Here is a 20,912-nt window from a genome sequence, read left to right as displayed (position 1 = left end):
GTATTCCAATGGGTTACATACACAGCCATCTGCCTTGAACTGATACACTACTTCTGGTTCCATATTACCTTTGTAAAAAGAATTATTTAGTTATTAAAAATGACATAGTAGCAAAATGTAACTATTATTATTATTTATCAAAACAAACAGGAAACTCACCAGGCATTGCACATTATTTTATTATATTATTGCACATATTTTATCTGAAATCCTTCGTTCGTAGGTTCACAGTCTGAGAAAATAACAATAAAATTACCTTTCAAAAGGCAACCATATTTCCATTGATGCAGCCTAGAATCTCATTGACCTTTTTAGCTGCTACAGCGCACTGTTGACTCATGTTCAACTTGTGGTCCACTTGGACTCCTAGATCTCTTTCCCATGTAATGTTGTTAAGCCAGGTGTCCTCCATCCTATATCTACGCATTTCTTTTTTCTGCCCTAAGTGCAGAACCTTACACTTCTCTGTGTTGAAATGCATTTGGGTTTAGGGCTGTCACAGTTGGTCTCAAAGGTGCTACAAGATCATAGAATCACAGAGATGGATTCAAGGGCCATCCAGTCCAACCCCTTTCTGCCATGCAGGAACTCTCAATCAAAGCATCCCTGACAGATGGCCATCCAGCAGTTTGACACTGCTTGAACCGTGCGAATAGTATGAAATCCTGGGATTTGTCGTTTGTTTTAGAACTTCTCTATGTACTTCTACTTTCCTGTAACCCGTTTCAAATAGTTGTTGGTCCATACATGATACAGTTCTCCCCAAATATTTTATCTTATTAACAATGAATCATAGAATCATAGAATAATAGAGTTGGAAGAGACCGCAACTCAATACGTCTCTTTCTATGCGTTTGTATGTAGTGAGTGGTATCATTTAAAAAGCGAGGGAAAGCTGAAGGGAATTTACAAAGGAGCATATCCAGACACTGGGTTTTTTTAAAACTTTGTCTTTTAAAGTGCTGTGTCAGAATTTGGCAACTCTGCCAACAACTTCCACCAGTTAAATTGGTCCCTAGCCCACAGTTAAATCATCATTTCCCATTTTATTCCCTCCTCCTTCCTTAGAAGACTAAGAACAAGGGGGGGGGGGAGCATACGTTTTTGTTCATCACACAACTTCTAGCTTGCGTCTTTGTGTGCATCAACAACACTGGAGTTGCTATTTTTTAAAAAATCCCTCTGTTCAGCCAATCGGCGGGAGCCAAAAAAGAGCTATTTAAAAGGAGAAGGACTGGAGGCACACATACATTTTCTCATAAGCTCAGAAAGTTCCAAAGGATTAAAGATTAAAACAATTGGAATTGCATTCGTTTTGCTTGGGCTTTCCCCTTCCTTTCTCCGCCACTGTCTTTTCATCTCCAGTCATTTACGCTAAAGGAAGAAAAGCCCTTCAGAGATATATATGTTTATATAGCTTTCTGCTTCTTAAAAACAACAACAGCAAAAAAAAAATTGGACCAAAAGACAAAGAGCGGAAAGAAAAGGGTCAACTTCCATCCTGTTCCACTGAGATTCAGAAGCCTGCTTTTGCTTTCTTTTAACAGGCGTGTGGAAAAAGAAGACAAAGTCATTTGGAGAAAGAAAAAAGGACTTGGCAACAAGAGAAGAAGAAGAAAAAAAAAACACCCTATATTTCTGGAAAAAGCATTTTGATTGTTTGTTCTTAGAAACGTAAGAAAAGAAACCAGCAGCTTCAGATTCAAGCCTGCAAAGTTGACTGAAGGCTCTACTTTTTTGCAGCTATAAACCCTGAAAGACAGCGGACAGAGCTGTCTGTTATCTGCATTTATATTTTGCCTCCTTTCTTCGTATTATTTTTGTCGATCTCAGAGCCTTCTCTTTTGTCCTTAAATGAACTTTCTCCCCTAAAATCACTGCACTTTTTGTTGATCCATCCCTTTTATTTTTTTCCCTCCCCTTCAAACTTGACTTATAAAATATCTGTCCCCAATGTTTCTCCTTTTGCTTGCCAGCTGTTGCAGTCTGGTGGTTGCAGTGGATGTCTGGCCTCATGCTGGCAGGTATCAGGAGGAAATAATATTTCCAGAGAGGATAAATGCCACCTTATTCCCTACGCATGCCGTCAAAGATGGCATCTTTGACAACAGCTTGGGTGGCAGCAGTCACCCGAATGAGCGGCTCTCCTATTCTTTCCGAGTGTTTGGTGAAGAACTGGTTCTAAATTTGGAGGAAGACCCCAGCTTCTTCGCCGAGGGCTTGATGGTCCAATATTTGGGCAGGTCTAGGGAAGCGTTGAACAACCTGATCGAACAAGGCGTCTACTTCACCGGAACAGTGAACTCTGACTTGGACTCGATCGCAGCCGTCCATTACAACGGGGTCTCTTTGCGGGGAGTGCTGCAGTACCAGGGTGCAGAATACCACATTCAGCCCTTGGAAGGGGAAGCACCAAACAGAGCTGGAGAATTTGGTGCCCATGTGGTGAGAAAGAAGGTGCTGGAGAAGGCGGATGGACCAATGTGTAACGTGGGAGCCCAGATGCCAGAGAGCATGCCAGCTGCAGGAGGCGAACACTTCGCCAAGGCGGAAGACGCTCCGAAGAGAGCAAAGGTAAGCGTGACAGCTTCCTCCTTTGGAGGCGGGTGGATACACTTGGCCAAATTCCTCACCAGTACGGCTTTGCATAGGCAGCTTGGTTGTATGTTAGTCTTGATCTCACCCTCGGAGTAAAACTCTCCTTATTTCAGCTGCTTCTCCCTTTCAATTTTGGGAGGTCCTTAGATTTTCCTTTCTCCTTTAAGCTAGAAACAATGTCAGCTCCAGATTTTGACAGTGGGCCCTTAGTATCCACTGGGGTTTGGTTCCAGCAACCACCGATGACAACAAAATCAGTGGATGCTCAAGTCTTATTAAATACAACGCCATCGCAAAATGGTGTCCCTTATATGAAATGGAAAATCAAGGTTTGCTATTTGGAATATATATATATATATATATTACAAAATATATATATTTTCAAGCCATGGATGCTTGAATCTGTGGATAAAAAATCTGTGGATAAGGAGGGCTGACTGTATTTTTGTCTAAAATTTAAAATAGTATATATGCTCATGCATAAGTCTAGAAATTTTGGTTTAAAAACTGACTGAAAAAACCTGGGTCGACTTATCCATGGGTCAATGTAAGTACTGTACTGTACTTTAACACTTATCAAAAAAGGAACCATGCCCTGGTGAAAGGCGAGAGCTTAATCTCTTCTTGGAGCACCTAAAAGAAGCATCAACCCCCTCAACTATCTCATCCATCCAGCCTTTAGGGTGAGCATAAACAGTTACGTGGTTGCCAACTCTACCTGCATTCCTGAGCCAGTCCTCCGGCTGCTCAGAGGACAAAGACAAGCCTCTGGTTTCCCCAAACAAAGCTAAGATGGAGAACAAAGGACACATGGTCCTACAGGTCCTACACCTTTAGCATCATTTTCGTTTCATTCTTTACATCTTTTGTGACATGCTGCTAAGTCTTACCCTTGACATCCACAGATCATATCAAAATTCGTAATTTTGGTCCCCAAACTGCTTGCAGGCAGAGACCCTGGGCCTCAGCAGAATCAAAGAATCATAAAGTTGGAAGAGACCCCAAGGGCCATCCAGTCTAACCCTATTCTGCCATGCAGGAACTCTCAATCAAAACATACCCAACAGATGGCCATCCAGCCTCTGTTTAAAGACCTCCAAGGAAGGAGACTCCATCATTTCCAGAGGGAGTGTGTTCCACTGTGGAACAGCCCTTACTGTCAGGACATTCCTCCTAATGTTTAGTGGAATCTCTTTGCCTGGAGCTTGCAGAACAGTTTGTGGACTACAATTCCAATCAGACAGGGCCAGCGTAGCCCATGCATACCTCCCAACTCTCATGATTTGGCAGAGATTTCCAAATTAATCCCCTGATGTCCCACTTTCTTGGTTGTTTTTAAAATGTCCTGGATTCTCCCTCCTCCTTCCCTCTCTGTGCTTAGTTTACTTGAATTGCTGAAAACTGAGATCAAAATTCAAAAGTAATTTGCATTCCCTTAATTCAGCAGAGAGGAGAGAGAAGTGAGCAAAGTTGTGCGCTTCCTAGTATGGTTTCTGAAGTTTTCCCTTTTCTCTCCCCCACCTCGACTTTCCTAAATCCAGTTCCAGATGTTCTTTGTTTGTAATAGTAGTTTTGTGTGTTCTTCCTCATTAATAAACTACGCTGACTGGTCACACCCTTCTGATCGCACTCTGATGTTACTCGGCCACAAGCGTCACAAGTTTCATCTGTGAATGTTGGAGTGTATACCCATGGAGATAGATTATGGGACTGCCTAGATCTGGGGCGGAGTGGAGTAGGATGCTGCTAACCCTATAATCCTTGGTTAGTCCTCTTGGCTGTGGTTTCTGGAAGTGGCAGTCCAAATGTACTGTATATACTCATGTATAAGTCTAGAGATTTAGGTTAAAAAAGTGACCCAAGAAAACTGGGTCGACTTTTTCACAAGTCAATGTAATTACTGTATTTTCACACACACACACAGAAACGCAAGAGTTTAATCTGCCCTGGAAGCACTGACCCCCCTTCTAGTCTCTCATCCATCCAGCCTTTACTATGAGCACAAATAGTTATGCCTGCTGGACTTTTGTCAGTTCTTTGGCATTGTTTTCCTTTGCTTCATCCATTTTAGATCCTTTGTTGCATGCACCTAGGTTTCACCCTTGACTTATCCACAGGTCAAAATCCATAATTTTGGCCCCAAAGCCTGCCCTCAACTGATATATGAGGTCGACTTATAGTTGAGTATATACGGTAATTTTCCCAAACTCTGCCCCAGCTTTAAAGAAATTTGTTGTCGTTGTTGTTTGCCTTCAAGTCATTTCCAGCTTATGGTGACACTAAGGCGAACCTATCATTGGGTTTTCTTGCCAAGAATTGTTCAGAGGAAGTTTGCCATTGCCTCCCCCTGAGACTGAGAGTGTGCGACTTGCCTAAGGGCACTGAGCGGATTTTATGGCCAAGCTGGGACTCGAACCCTGGTCTCCAGAGTCATAGTCCAACACTCAAATCACTACACTATGCTGGCTATTTCAAAACGATGCTATCTAATATATAAAAAGAAGATAGAGGGAGCAGAGTCTCATCCCGAATGTTTTAAGACTGATTCAGACAGTTCTTCCAAATTGACTTGGTATGTTGGGAGGATGGGGTCATGTTTTACATTTTCCAGAACATTTCATTTGGAGTCTTTAACACAAATCTTACTCTGCACAAGATATTATTCTAGCCCTCTTGTCAATGCTCTTTTGGGTTCATCCTCAGAATTCCTCAGAGGTTTGGCTTGCCGTGAAACATGACAAGCAGAGGTCAGATGAGGTTTGCTCAGTTTGCAGGGCTCTGAGGAGAACAGCTCAGGCTAACTCAGGCCAAACCTGTTTATTAAGTCCAAATAGTGCTGGGTCTCAAAGTTTACCAGTCAGACAGAAGTGCCATGGCCCTCTTGGTTCCCACAAGTCCCCAGCACCTACCATTCAAAGCATAGTGCTCCTTTACCCATGGGGATTCCATGCAGCTTTTATGACCAGTAGTTTCTAATTATGCTCCTAGGAACATAACACTCTGACAGACATCCCACTTTGCTCTGGACTCATGATTAGGATCTTTGTTCTTGTGCCCTGCAAGTATTGAAGCTAGGGATGGCTCTTTGGATGCATGCATTTTCCCAGTAATTTCCCCCCCCAGAAACACTCTAGGGCCATTTTTCTCCGCTTTGGAGATGTTTTAGGCTTGCTGGGGCTTCCCCTTCCTGAAAATGATAGCCCTGTTTAAATGTTTGAAGGGATGCCATACTGAGGATAGAGCAAGCTTGTTTTCTGCTGCTACAGAGAACAGGACACAATGGAGCAATGGATGGAAGCTACAGGAAAAGAGGTACAGGAATGATAGGGCTATAAGGACAAAAATGGCAAGCTGGGACTCTAGTAACTGCTAGTTATGCAATTTCCAACCCTCACGTGCATTTTGTTGCCATGGCCTCTGACTATTCTTGACACACAGTCACAACTGTGCAGCTTAGTTGTTTCAAGCTCTGACTTCACTGTGTTTCTGCAATGCACAAGCAGCATCAGATAGAACCAGAGAGACATTGATCCCCACCCTTCCCCTAGTTAGCATAAGCCAGAAGCTGGGTCTCATGCTGAACTGAAGTTGTGGCTTTGAGTCAGCAGTAGACCAAGGGGAGGGAGGCCGCCTCTCCCTTCTTCCCTTTCCCACATACTCCCAGGCTCAGAGAGTTAACCCTCACATTGCTTTGAAGATATCCATCCCGAGCAGGGATGGGAATCATGCAAGTGTCCAGATGTTCTTTGACTGGAACTGCAAGTATAGCTGGATGTGTAGAACACTGTCCTCCAAATAGTTTTGGACTTCAGCTCCCAGAGTCTCTAACCATTGGCTACACTGGCTGGGGTTTCTGGGAAGGTAATCCAAAGCCTGGAAGACCCAAGTTTGAGAACAACTAATCTAAACTAGAGCATTACTGATGTAAACTGGAATTTAAATGGTTGAAGGGATATCATTTTGAGGATGGAGCAAGCTTGTTTTCTGCAGCTCCAGAGATTACAACATGGAGCAATAGATGCAAGCGACAGGAAAAGAGATTCCACCTAAACATTAGGAGGAACCTCCTGACAGTAAGAGCTGTTCAACAGTGGAAGATTGCTGTCTTGGCGGTTGGTGGAGTCTCCTTCTTTGGAAGATTTTCAGCAGAGGCTGAATGGCCATCTGTCATGCATGGCAGAATTGGGTTGGACCAGATGGCCCTTGTGGGACCATCTCTAGGATTCCATGATTACACAATTCCCATCCCTGGTATAGTAATTTCAGCCCTAAACTAAGAGATTTGAAAACTTAATTTTTGAACTATATCTCCCATTCGCCCACTATGGTCACTTTTTAAGGGCCTTAACAGACAGGCCAAAATAAAGCTGCTTCGGGTCACTTTGGAGGTATGCTGTTTAAATGACACATGGATCTTAAGAGGCCAGAATCTGCACCAAAGCTGCGCTCAAGTCCTTAGGACTGGAGTGTGGCTTTGGCTCAGGTTCAGGTCTCTTAGAACACATGTATCACTTAAACAGCATATCTCCAAAGTTATCCGAAGCAGCTTTATTTTGGCCTGTCTGTTCAGGCCCTAATATATACATCAGTGCTTTTGGTATATCAGAAATGCTACATGCCATCCACCCTATGCATCTTGTATCAGCTTTCCTCAACTGGCTGCCCTCCAGGTGCTTTAGATTAAAACCTCCATCATCCCCAGCCAGCATGATTATGCCCCATATTCATATAACTGCCTCTGGCCATACTTGATACAGCTTTGGGGGGGGGCTTGGAAAGTGGTTCCTTTATGATCTCCCTAAGCTCACCTCTTTTTCCTTTCTGTTCTGTATAGCGGTTTGCTTCCATCCCACACTACGTGGAAACCTTGGTGGTGGCAGATGAGGAAATGGTGCGTTTCCACGGTGCGGGCCTGAAGCCGTACTTGCTCACCATCATGGCAGCCGCTGCCAAGTTCTTCCGCCATCCCAGTCTAAAGAACCCTGTCAACTTGGTCGTGACCAAAATGGTTGTGATCGGAGAAGCTGAAGATGGGCTGAAGGTGTCATCAAATGCTGCTGAGACACTACGCAACTTCTGCACTTGGCAGAAAGGCCTCAACAAACCCAGCGACAAGGACCCTGAGCATTTTGACACAGCCATTCTCTTCACCAGGCAGGTAAGGTGTTAGTTAGGCAGTATTCAGAGTCATGTGCTCCATGGTGAAGGCCAAGGCTCTAAGGACCTGCTCCCAGAGTAGGACCTTGTGTGAGAGGCATGGTTGCAACAAGCCTGGTGGGTGAACCCTTGGCAAGGCAGCATGAGGCCACATTATGCATTTTCCCAAGATCAAGGAGGCATGTCGGGTGTCTGTCCTTCTCTGGGATTTTACCACAGCAAGAGGCACAGGGTTTAAAGGACGATGACAATGCCATAAATGGGAGTTCAGGTTAACTAAGAAAAACAGCCAAAATATGATAAATATTCAAAAGGTTGTCATGCAAACAGTTAAATTCATCAACTGAAAGTGAAAGAGAAGCTCTAATTGACCCAACATATGAAAAAGATCTGAGGCCAGAAGGAGCAAGGCAACCTATATATCTGGAAGGAGAGGGAGGGCTATCTCCAAAACATCAGCTCCACAGCTTTAGAAGCTCTGAAAACTGCACTGTGCAAACACAGAGATCCCACTTCTATGAGTCACAGAAACCACAAAGATGAAGCTGGATTCGGTTACCTTTGAATGCATGAGTAATGGGGAAAAGAAGTCTGCAATAACTGTTTGGGACAGTGGTTCTCAACCTTTGGTCCTCTAGATTTTTGAGACTTCAACTCCAAGAATCCCTGAACAATAGGCATACTGATTGGGACTTCTGGGAATCGAAGTCCAAAACATCTGGAGGCCCAAAGGTTGAAAACCATTGGTTTAGGAACTGGTGTGGTGTCCTGGTTATAGTAGCTTTACCTAACCTGATCCCCTCTAGATGTGTTGGTAGCCTATCCAAGAAATCATAGCCAATGGACATGTTGAAAGAGATGGAAGGCCATTAAATTGGGGAAGACTTGGTTGGACACTGTATACAGAAAAGCCCATAAATCCAAATTACCCTTCAGACCTGAAGATTACTAGGTGAAATGTAGTTGCTCCAGCTTACTCCTTCTTTGCCTGTTTTAGCTTATGAGTATGTGCCTTCAAGTCAACTTATGGCAATGTCATGAATTTCATGGGGTTTTCCAAGGCAAGGAATACTCAGTGGTGGTTTTGCCAGTTCCTTCCTCTGAAATACAACCTAGAATGCCTGGTATTCATTGGCGGTGTCCCAGCCAAGTATATTTGGGGCTGGCTGCTTAGCTTCCAAAATCCAATGGGCTCCGGTACCTTTAGGGTATTTAGTCCTGTGCCTTTTCCTACATTTTCCAAATTGGAGAGACAGATCACCCCTAGATTGTGTGTGTGTGTGTGTGTGTGTGTGTGTGTGTGTGTGTGTGTGTGTGGAATGCAAGTGGAGACAAGAAGCAAAAATGAGTAAATATAGATAATCACGACTAAAATCAATGTTAGACTTGGAGCAGACCCATTAAAACAAAATGGGCTTGTTCACTTCCATTTACATAAGCCCACTTATTTTTGTGAGTGTGCTGTAGTTGGAACTCATATTGGCTTTAGTCCCAGATAAGACCACTTGTTTCTGTGGGTGTGCTCTAGTTGTTTTAGCATCAGATTTCCAGAAAAGAGGATTTTAAAACATGCTTTCCTTCAACCAACACACTAATCTGTGTGCAAAAGCTTCTCACCTGCTGTTTTGCAAATACACCAAATGACTTTTCTGGGGCAAAGATGTCCCCGGAGGAGTCACCAACTGTTCAGGAGCCAAATTTTGCATTCTTACTTGCTGTACCTCAGCTGTGGGTGGGATAATACAAAACAGGATTATTGCACAAAGATCCATGTATGAGCATCTCATGAAGAGGTGGTCTTTCCAATGTTCAGGTCCCAAACCATGAAAAAAAATGAGTTAGATCCAGATATACCACTGGTCACAGTCAGTGAGACTGAAGTCAACCTTGACGGATCTAATCCCATTTATTTCTCAAAGAATTACTTAATCTGGACCAAATCCATTGTACAGTATTTTCATTGTTTGAAATTTTTATATCTCAGCCTTTCTCCCTAACAAGATCCTAAGAATGTAGAACTTTTGAGACTAAGTGAAATAAAGAAGTTGGCAGCATGAGCTTTTGTAGATTTCAGTCTACTTCCTCAAGATCTCTCTACATACTGATTCGACAGACTAATACGGCTATATCTTTGAAGATCCTAAGACGATATCAATAAAGAGAAAATGAATTGGCAATAAATATAAGATGTGTGAAGACACTTGAATACTGTTATGGATTTATGTGCTGATGTGATGCAGCTATGAGATTATACCATCTATCCTTCTCTCTTTGCCAAATGGTTTCTATTGACAAGTGATGATTCCATCTTGAATATTTGGAAGCCTTTATAAACAGTACACACGTCTCTTTCACCAACAGGATCTCTGTGGGCGCTCCAGCTGTGGCACTCTGGGCATGGCGGACGTTGGCACTGTATGTGACCCAACACGCAGCTGCTCTATTGTTGAGGATGACGGGCTCCAGTCTGCCTTCACTGCAGCACATGAACTTGGTAAGTAGTGGGCATGACAGCCTTTCATTTAAACAGACAAATCTAGGAAAGATCTGCCATGGACAGCACAGTCCTATGTATGCCAACAATAGGTCCTACTCAGTTCAGTGGGACTTATGCCAAAATAAATACACTCGTCTTTCCACATTCGCTAGGGTTAGAAGCACAGGACCCCCGTGAATGTGAAAAACCTCAAATAACAAAAACACTATGTTTTAACCTGAGATGAATCTCTAGGTCCTCTAGTGCAACTCTGTGGCCAACATCTGCCAGACATTGACCATAGAATCGCACTGAAGGAGCTACAAATGCCTAGTGGAGTGTTCTCTCTAGGAATCTCTAGGTCCTTCAGTGCAACTTTTGGTTAAAGTTGACCACAGAGTTCTGCCAGAGGACCTAGATATCCCTAGAGAGAACACATTAATAAAATCCGTGAATGATCAAATCTGCAAAAGTCATAGCCGCAAATATGGAGGGACAAGTATATATATTATATTACTATAATAGAATTGCAAACTTATTTTCTATATCGGTTTGGCTTTAATAGTTATCAAATCAGGAGAAATGAGCGTGTTGAGATAAGAAGTGTTTGATGTAATAAGGGCGAAGATAGGAAGAAATTAGAATCTCTACAGAAAAAGTGTCAAAGGGAAGTACAAAAGGGGTAAAGAAAATAGGATATTATAATCTGGTCAGTTATAAAGTTTCATATAATCTGGTCAGCCGCTTTGATTGTCTAGTTACAGAAAAGCAGGATACAAATAAAAGTTTTATTATTATTATTTATTAAATTTGTGTTCCTAATGTATTATTGTGTTGCATTATGTATGCTTAATAAAAAATTAAAGTCTGTAAAACCTATCAAATCATTTTGTCAGGGCAAGTGAGAAGACTAGGAATACGGACTAGAAACTTGGATTTTTTTGAAAGAAAAAAAAAAAGAATGAGATCCCCAAACTCTAAATTTAACTTCAGATAGCATAGGAAGGGGAATGTTTTGGCCCTTTGGGCTAAACTCTCAGATACTGCAACCTTAATGGCAGACTTAGAAATAGGTGTTATGTTGTAGCTCTACAAATAGGAACATGTAAGAGGACTGGTGCTGACCAAGTATCCCTTACTTCCCTCTCTTCCCTTTCTAGGACATGTCTTCAACATGCTGCATGACGACGACAAGCACTGCAGAGAGCTGAACTACCACAGCAAGTCTCGCCATATGATGGCTTCCGTTATGACCCCTGTGGACCCCAATGAGATGTGGTCGCCATGCAGCGGGCGCTTCATCACTGACTTCCTAGACAATGGCCATGGTAAAATGTGGTTTATCCCGTTGTCCTTTCTCTTTGGTTTGACTGGATCTTCTTGGCCATAGAGGCCATGCTCCCCTCCCCAATAACTTGGCACCATGAGCTAAACACCAGAGGAGGGGAACACAACTGTCCAGATGCTTGCTTTTCAATAGCCCACTATGTGAAATGAGCACTAGGCCATGCCAAGTAACACAAGAACATAAAATAGGTGTGCTGGATCAGACCAAGATGCCATCACGTTTGGTACTTTGGTTTGCATAGGTGTCTCTTGGTAGCCCAAAGCCTAGATCAGCTTGGAAAAGTTGTTTTTGGGTTTTTTTAAAACCACTCATTCAGGAAAACTTGAAGTCCCAATAAGAAGCCTTGCTTTCTAAGCCACCAAACTTTCACCCTATTAGTGGCATTTTGCCAGTCTCATAAAACAGTGTCTGTTAGAGTATAGTCTTCCACATTTGCAGCTTTGATTATTTGCAGATTTGATTAATATGTTCTCTCTAGGTATCTCTAGGTCCTCCAGTGCAACTCTGCCTGACGTTGACCATAGAATTGTATTGGAGAACCTAGAGAGAACACTTCTCTAGGCATTTGTAGGTCCTCCAGCATGATTCTGTGATCAACCTCTGACAGATATTGACCATAGAGTTGCACTGGAGGACCCAGAGATTTCTAGAGAGATGTTCTCTCAGGTAAAAATAATATTTTTTAATTTGCAATTTTCCCACATCTACAGAGGTTCTTCACCTCAGTGAATGTGGAGGGACCACTGTATAATTTTAAAGCCAGTGCATGCTGTGAGTTCAATCCATTTCAATTCATGTTCAGTTTATCCTGGCAGACTAAAGAGAACAACATAAGTGTGCTGGTCTATGACTGTAATTAAAATGAACTAAGAACTAAGAAAAACAGAAGAAGCTACAGGGATAGTGTGTTGGTTCTTCAGGAAGACATGTCAATGATTTCTAATACATATGCCTGAACATGTTATCGTAGAGGGGATATAATACTGTGGTTTTTTAAGCAGAACAAACTTTCCACAGTTGGGAATTTTCTTCCCTTGGAAGACTCAATCATCTGGTCTCCTCTTTCCTTCTCTCTTTCCCTTCAGGTTCTTGTCTCTTAGACAAACCACATGAACCCCTGAGCCTGCCAGCTGTCTTCCCTGGCAGCAATTACGATGTGGACCAGCAATGCCAGCTGAGTTTCGGGCCTGACTCGCGCCACTGTCCCAATATGCAACTGCCATGTTCCTCACTGTGGTGCACGGGTCGGATTAATGGGCAATTCATGTGCCAGACCAAATACTTCCCCTGGGCCGATGGGACGCCTTGTGGGGAAGGCAAGAGCTGTATGAGTGGCCATTGCATCAGCAAAGTGGAGCTGAAGGCATATAATGTAAGTAGTCTTGTTGGCACCTATGAGGTTTTTTCATTCCACGGTACAAATAACAAACCAGGTAGACCAAGGGTGTTTTGGACTTTAGCTCCCAGAAGTTCCAGCCAGCTTGGCCAACAGTATGGAATTCTGGGAGCTGAAGTGCAAAACATCTGGAGGACCAAAGTTTGGGAATCACTGAGGTAGACTACGTCATCACGCTATCAGTAGGGACATCTATGACTCAAAACCCTCTTCCATATGGACAATAGTGTTTGAGTGGTGTGCCCCAAATTTGCCACTCTTAGGAGATTATCACAGGGAGCATAAAGAAGAGAGAGAAGTAGATCGCTCCCATCCTTATCCCGATTGTCACAAAGATTATCACACACATCGTGTTTATCCTGTCCTTCTTGTGTCAGTAAAGTGGAATGGTCCCATCACTTTGTATTAATGGGAGCTTCCATTAATCTGACAATTGTGCGATCACACAATAAGGACAGCATAAGGATGGGATAATGTCAGAATAAGTGCAATATTGTCTGATAATCTTTGTGCAACCATGCAATAAGGACAAGAGCGATCTCATCCTTTCCCCCATGTGATAATCTCCTTTGTGAAACATTTACACTAGAAGAAGAGTGGGGTGTGGGAATATGATGCAGAGAGACTGCAATGGGCAGTCACAGCTTCAGTCACTCATTCACATATGTTCTCTCTCTCACTTTAAATAATTAAATCAGCATTGATTCCTTGCGAAAAAGCAGAATATAAATACATTGTATTATTATTATTATTATTATTATTATTATTATTATTATTATTAATTGAAGGTCTAGTCAAAGTGGAAGTCCCCAAAGACTGGTGTCACTTCCCAAGCCATTGGCTCAGTTCCCTGGTGAGTTTAAAGGAGAGAAGGGACAAACAATTGTACCAGTTGGGTGCAAATATAGTGCCAGTCCATTCTCCCACGTTAGATAGCCAGAGAATTGACCAGTGTAATAAATTTGTTCCTACACACTTTATGTCACATCAGTTTGAGCCACCAAAGGTGCGTCTTATTTTTACTGTACTAACATCAAGTTTATTAGGATCAAAGTCCTTTTCTTAGTCCCAACTATAGAAGACCCAACTGCTGAATGGTAAATTGACACTTGCGCAAATTCTGTTTATTTAGTGGGTCCAATCTAGTCGGGAGAGCAACTGGATTTAGGCCTTTATTTTTAATTATACCCCACTTTTCCTGTAAGGAGTTCAAGCACGCATGGTTCTCCACAACCTAAATGCGATCTTCATAGCAACCCTTTTTGCTCTTAGCTGCTACATCATACTAATTTTTGCTGAACAGCAAAGCACAAAGTCCTGCCATGAGTTTCCTAGGGCAAGCCGTTCCTCTGCTTTCCATCTAAAATAGTAGGGCAACATTATTGGTCGATCTTACCTAGTTACTCCAAGATAACTATTAACTTTCAATGAATCTCACCTTTCAGTTAGTCTCAAAGGCGCTACAAGATCTCTCTACATATTAGTTTTCTGTGGGTTTTTTGGGGCTCTGTGGCCATGTTCTAGAAGAGTTTATTCCTGACGTTTCGCTAGCATCTGTGGCTGGCATCTTCAGAGTCACAGATGCTGGCGAAACGTCAGGAAGAAACTCTTCTAGAACATGGCCACATAGCCCCCAAAACCCACAAAAAAACCTATGGATGCTGGCCTTGAAAGCCTTCGACTTCTCTACATACTGTTTCTACAGATTAACACAGCTGTATCTTTGAGTTATTCCAAGATATTGGCCAAAATCCCATTGCTTAGTCTCAACCAGAATAGATAATGTAAGTCAATTACTGAGTGGTGAGTCAACACATAAGTAAACTGCATTGATTCAGTGGGTCTACCCTAGTTGGACTTTGCAATCGGATATAGGCTGATTGTTATTTGAATGTTTACAATGATTATACAATGATCTCCCTTTCTGTAGATCCCCACGCATGGAGGTTGGGGACGCTGGGGTCCGTGGGGTGAATGCTCACGCACCTGCGGAGGAGGAGTGCAGTATTCCACCCGAGAATGCGACAAGCCTGTCCCACGCAATGGCGGCAAATACTGCGAGGGGAAACGTACGCAGTATCGCTCTTGCAATGTCCAGGATTGCCCTGATGGAACCGGTAAGACAATTCTTATAGTCCAGTAAAACAGTTTAAACATAGATTGTTTGCTTCATTACATGCTGATTTTGGAGCAGCAAGCTATGTGTTTTAGAAATATATTAAGCAGGAGTATAAACAGTTCAGAACACTAGGTCCTCCAGATGTTTTGGACTTTGTTTCTTCAAAGTACTCTTCAAGTATTCAGTGCGCTGAAGTCCAAAACATCAGGACAGCCCAAAGTTGAGAACCCTTAGCATGTGCAATGGTGGATGGAAACACAAGCAACAATGGAAAGAAGGGGGTCACATCTTCTGGATTCTACAGTGGTCCCTTCACATTCACTGGGGTTAGGGACACAGGACCCTTGTGAATGTGGAAAACCTGTAAATAAAAAATCAGTGATCTTTTTACCTAAGAGAACACCTCTCTAGGAATTTCCAGGGCCTCCAGTGCAACTCTATGGCCAACATCTTCCAGAAGCTGATCATAGAATCATGCTGGAGGACCTACAAATGCCTAGAGAAGTGTTTCCTCTAGGAATGTCTAGGTTCTCCAACACAACTCTATGGTCACCTTCTGGCAGAGTTGTGCTGGAGGACCTAGGGATTCCTAGAGTGAACATATTCATCAAAACCCCAAATAATCAAATCCACAAAAGTCAAAGCCACAAATGTGGAGGGTCAACTATAGTTGGCTCCTAGCCAGATGGTCACATATAGCATTTGAGAAAACTGGAGTTAGTCTTTTCATCCAACGTCTTGCCAACATGCTTGGTTTTATTTAAGAAATGAAATGTTACAATAAACAAGTGGCAACCATTCACATGACTACTTCGTAACCCTACCCAAATTAAATCTGGGGCCATATACCGACTTATTATCTCATCTTCAGTGTGGAATCTGATCCTGAACGTGAATTTTCTTCCAGCCTTGACGTACCGGGAACAGCAATGTGCTGTTTACAACCACCGCACAGACATGTTTAAAGACTACCCTGCCCCAATGGACTGGGTGCCTCGCTATAGTGGTGTGGCTCAACGGGACCAATGCAAGCTGACCTGCCAGTCCCATGCGCTGGGCTATTATTATGTCCTTGAACCAAAGGTAAGTGTTACTATCATAATTGGTCCTTCTGGACCTCAGCAGATCTTTCAGAGGTTTTACAGAAGTTTAAAACAAAAACAAAAAAACCACTGTATGCCTAAGTGGGTTTTAGCTCATGCTAATAAAATAAAATAAATCCAGGTGCTGCTATAGTCCTTTCCCTTCTTCCCCCTACTTTCCTCCTTTTTACGTTGTGTTTTACATTATGGATGAATGGGTGAGTATACAAAGAAGCTTCATCCTGGAGAGAAGTGACCATGGGGTGCTACAGGGTTCTGACCTGGGCCCATCGCTATTTAACATCTTTATCAATGACTTGGATGAAAGAATAAAGGGCATGCTTATCAAATTTGCAAATGACGCTAAATTAGGAGGAGTAGCTAACACCCCAATGGACAGGATCAAAATTCAAAATGACCTGAATAGACTAGAAAGCTGGGCCAAAGATAACAAAATGAATCTCAACACAAAGAAAAGTAAGGTACTGCACTTAGGCAGAAAAAATGAAATGCATAGATAAAGGATGGGGGACACCTGGCTTAACAATACTACATGTGAAAGGGATCTAGGAACAGTAGACAAGTTGAACATGAGTCAACAATTTGATGCAGCAGCCAAAATGGCCAATGCGATTCTAGGCTGCATCAACAGGAGTATAGTGTCTAGACTCTAGATCAAGGGAAGCTTGTTTTCTGCTGCTCTAGAGAATGGGACACGGAATGATGGATTCAAACTACAGGAAGAGATTCCAGCTAAACATTAGGAGGAACTTCCTGATAGTAAGAGCTGTTCGACAATGGAAGATGCTCCCTCAAAGCGTAGTGGAGTCTCCCTCTTTGGAGGTTTCTAAACAGAGGCTGGATGGCCATTTGTCGGGGAGGGGGGGTGCTTTGAGTTGCTGCATGGCAATTGGACTGGATTGGACTGGATGGCCCTTGAGGTCTCTCCCAACTCTGTAATTCTCTGATATGAGGAAAAGCTGAGAGAAGTAGAAAGAACTTTTCCTAGCAGTCCCTGCAGTGAAAAACTTACTCCCTCTTTGTTCTAGGTAGCTGACGGAACACCCTGCTCTCCTGAATCCAGCTCTATCTGTGTCCAGGGACGCTGCGTCCATGCTGGCTGCGATCGTATCATTGGCTCCAAAAAGAAGTTTGATAAATGCATGGTGTGTGGCGGGGACAACTCTGCCTGTACCAAGATCTATGGTTCCTTCACCAAACCGCAGTGAGTGTGATTTGTGCTTGTGGCATTCAAACGCTGGCAGGAACAGGACAAAAAAAAAACATGGCATATATTTTCAATTAATGTAACCTTCAATTAAACCTTTAAAATATTTTCAAGCCACGGATGCTTGATTTTGTGGATAAAATATCCATGGATATGGAGGACTGACTGTAAGAGTTACTATGGACAATGTTAGTCTGTAGAATCAGTATGGGGAGAGCTCTTACGGCACCGTTGAGACTAACTGAAAGAAAGAAATTGGCAGCATGAACTTTCAAAGATGCATTTGAGGAAGTAGACCGAGGCCTATGAAAGCTCATGCAGCCAATTTCTTTCTTTCAGTTAGTCTCAAAGGTGCTACAAGATCTTTCCGCATACAGACAGACATGGTTCATCTGGTTTGGAATACACAGGACTTTAGAAACCATTAAAGGCACAAGGGTGCCTTATTAACTACCTATTTCCCCTGAAAGATTTAATATGCTTCATAAAGAATAAATCCCCAAACCTTGGCAGACCATCCTATATCTCATGGTTAGGCCTTTGCTGCTCCCCACCCCAATTTCTTCCTGAGGTCTCCTGTCTTTTGTCCACCAGGTACGGCTACAATGATGTGGTCACCATCCCTGCAGGAGCCACCCACATTTTGATCCGCCAGAGCAGTGGCTCTTCGTCTGCCAGTGATGGTATTTACCTGGCCCTTCGCCGACAGGACGGCTCTTACGCCCTCAATGGCAACTACATCCTTGTGCCCTCTGAGCAGGACGTTCAACTGCGTAGTGGGTCTGCCCTACGCTACAGCGGGGCCACCAAAGCCATGGAGATGATCACGGGCCGTGGGCCACTGAAGGAGCCTCTCACTCTACAAGCCTTGGTGGTGACTGACCAGAGGATCCCTCGCCTTAAGTACACCTTTTTTGTCCCCAAGGCTCCAAAGAGACTCTCAAATCAATGGCTTAAACAGAAAGCCCGCATCTTAGAGGTCCTAAGGAACCGACGAGGCCACAAACAGACCCTCCAGTGAAATGGCTCTGGTTGGGCTTCGTACGTGGTTCTACAGTATGGTGTATCTGCACAAAGAAGGAGGACCTCAGAGGAATGTTTTAAGGTGTCCTCTTTTCTGAACATGGCACAATGGCAACCTTTGCAAGGGTCTCTTAAGAAGCACAAACCGCTAACAACTGGGTGCCATGCTGGTCTCTGTTGGAGAGATGTTGGTGTCTCAGGATCTTTCCAGACTCTTCTGCACCATGGAGAGAGATCTTGTGGCACCTTTGAGACTAACTGAAAGAAAGAAGTTGGCAGCATGAGCTTTCGTAGACTAAAGTCTACTTCCTTGGACGCATTTTTGGGACTTCAGCAGCATATTATTGACTCTTTTCCTGGGCACATGGCTCTGCCTTAACCTCCTTAGCCGTGCAGGACACAGACCAAGAGAGGAGAAGGAGAAGAAAACTTAGCAATCCAAATGGCTTGTATGGCTGGCCCTTTCTGTGTCCCTTGGGGCATGTGAGAAAGTGCGCACGTGTGTATTTGCCTTCATGTCGCCTGTCGACTTATGGCAGCTCCATGAATCTCACAGGGTTTTCTTAGCCGACGAATCCTCAAATGTGGTTTTGCCAGTGCCCTCCTCTGAAATAATGCTTACAGCAGCTGGTACTCAGTGGTGGGTCTCCCATCCACATACTAACCAGGGGTGACCCTGCTTTGCTTCCAGGATCTTATGCCTTTAGGCCCTTATAGAGTGATAGACCAGATTCCACACATGAATAGGGAAGGGAAAAACCTCTGGTTCCTAGTTTTTGAAATGCCAGCAAAAAAGAAAGAAGAAGAAAAGAAAAAGAAAAGTGGGCATCAGTTCTGGAATAATAACATTGGGTTAACTGAGGCCTTCAAGGGGTCTGTTATCCATTATGGCTGTACCCTTCTCGATTCCCAGTCTCTCCTATACTTTATTTATTATCGGTTGTATTTATTCACCACTCGTATGTAGAGTTTTAGTGGCGTGGAGGGCTTTTCTCTTTAAAACAATACCAGAAATGCAGAACGAAGTAGGCAACAATGTTCCTTCACGCTCCCTGAAAACGTGGCAAACTTTCACCACACGTTTGCTGGAACGGCCAGAAAAGAAATGTGCTTGAATCAGCGATGTCTACCTCAGCCTCCTAAGCGCCTCCTTCCTTTCTAGAAGTAACTCTTTCCTGGGCGCCTCAGCTCTCTTGGCTTCAACCAAGCCTCTACTAGAAAGGCCAAGCCATTTTGGAGCGTGCGGCCTTTTCTTGCGGCAATTGTTAGGCACCGGAGAAATTATAGTTATTATGGTTATAGTTCTCCAAGGGGAGAACTTCAATGTCTTGGCCTGAGTCAACCATCCCTTCATTGGTGGGGTCTGGTCCGCAATCTCTGGAGATTTTCACATGGGCAAAAGTGACGGGAGCGTAGTGGGATGTTCCCGTCACTATCGCGCGTCATGCGATGTCGTCTGATAATCTTCACACAATCGTGCGATAGTGACGGGAACATCCCACTATGCTCCCGTCACTTTTGTCCATGTGAAAATCTCCTGTGTCCTTGCCTGTCGCCTATGGAGACTCCGAGTCCCAAAAATGCACATTAGACCACACATATTTCCCTCTTAACTCAGACTCCACAGACTGTTGTACATGGTTCTTAATTTATCACAGATGGAAGGAACTCAAAAAGTCTTCGAACGTTATAGTTCAGAAGGCACTCTCCAGAGTTCAAAGAAGAATCAGCCGACGGGGGTCTTAAAATTAATTTAATCTAAGCCTAAAAAATCCCCAAGGCCTATTCGTTCTTGTGGGATGCGAGAGAGACAGACTCCCAGTCTCCCACATTCAGTCTTTAGGCCTGTCATGAAAGTATAGATTAGTGGTTAAAGCTATGGGGACAATGGGATTCCAGTTATTGCTGGTTCTGGGAAGAAATGTGGACATTCTCATTGAGAATTTGAGGGAGCCACATTAAAATGCCAATCTTTAGCTGTTTCTTTTTATGGGTCCCAACCTGGAGGTCTTCTGACCAGGGTTTGGAAAGGTTTATTGTGGCAGTACAGTTCCCAGAATCCTAAATTAGTTGGTTGTGGTTCTGGATTTTGTACTTTTGTCTAAGCTCTGCCTCTGAGGCTGAATCCACAAAGCAGAAGTAATAATAATAACAAATTATGTATACTTTCCCAGCCTCTCCCAGGATGGATCGAAGCGGGATCACAAGCCGATTCGACACCGGTTTAACTGCCATGGCTCAGTGCAATGGAATTTTGGGCATCCTAGTTTGTTGTGACACAACTACAATGCTTAGACTCCCCTAGTATTGAGCCATGGCAGTTCAAGTGGCGTCAAAGTGGATTATTTCTGCAGTGCAGAAGCAGTCAGTAACCCAAAAGGACTGCTTGTTGTAGCGTGCTGCAAAAGCTGCTCGCAGGCCAGTTATGGAATGAAAATTTAAAACCAGAGTTTTGGCAGGAAAGTCAAGGGAGGAGAGCAGGACA

General features: G+C 43.4%; 1 protein-coding gene across 2 annotated transcripts; it reads left to right on the top strand.

Moving 5' to 3' along the window:
* Nucleotides 1-1,209: 1,209 nt before the first annotated feature.
* On the top strand, nucleotides 1,210-19,841 carry ADAMTS4 (ADAM metallopeptidase with thrombospondin type 1 motif 4). Of its 2 annotated transcripts, XM_042440919.1 has the most exons (9): nucleotides 1,210-2,574; nucleotides 7,433-7,756; nucleotides 10,117-10,249; nucleotides 11,392-11,559; nucleotides 12,665-12,951; nucleotides 14,906-15,092; nucleotides 16,002-16,177; nucleotides 17,226-17,401; nucleotides 17,999-19,841. In XM_042440919.1, the coding sequence occupies exons 1-9, from the start codon at nucleotides 1,954-1,956 to the stop codon at nucleotides 18,423-18,425; spliced, it is 2,499 nt and encodes an 832-aa protein (XP_042296853.1). In that variant the 5' UTR covers nucleotides 1,210-1,953; the 3' UTR covers nucleotides 18,426-19,841. The 2 variants fall into 2 exon arrangements, with proteins under 2 accessions (XP_042296853.1, XP_042296854.1); XM_042440920.1 differs by lacking the exon at nucleotides 11,392-11,559.
* Nucleotides 19,842-20,912: the final 1,071 nt, after the last annotated feature.

The sequence above is a fragment of the Sceloporus undulatus genome, chromosome 9, assembly GCF_019175285.1.
Source record: "Sceloporus undulatus isolate JIND9_A2432 ecotype Alabama chromosome 9, SceUnd_v1.1, whole genome shotgun sequence".
In the NCBI taxonomy this organism is placed as follows: domain Eukaryota; kingdom Metazoa; phylum Chordata; class Lepidosauria; order Squamata; family Phrynosomatidae; genus Sceloporus; species Sceloporus undulatus.
Note: the sequence above shows the minus strand (reverse complement) of the source record. Positions and strands in the feature narration are given on the sequence as shown.

What these genes read in the sequence shown, in the direction of transcription:
- ADAMTS4 (XM_042440919.1), top strand. Translation starts at nt 1,954, where the DNA reads ATGTTTCTCCTTTTGCTTGCCAGCTGTTGCAGTCTGGTGGTTGCAGTG. An exon ending in CCATTCTCTTCACCAGGCAG is followed by an intron (nt 7,757 to 10,116) that starts GTAAGGTGTTAG and finishes TTTCACCAACAG; the next exon opens with GATCTCTGTGGGCGCTCCAG. An exon ending in TGGAGCTGAAGGCATATAAT is followed by an intron (nt 12,952 to 14,905) that starts GTAAGTAGTCTT and finishes CCCTTTCTGTAG; the next exon opens with ATCCCCACGCATGGAGGTTG.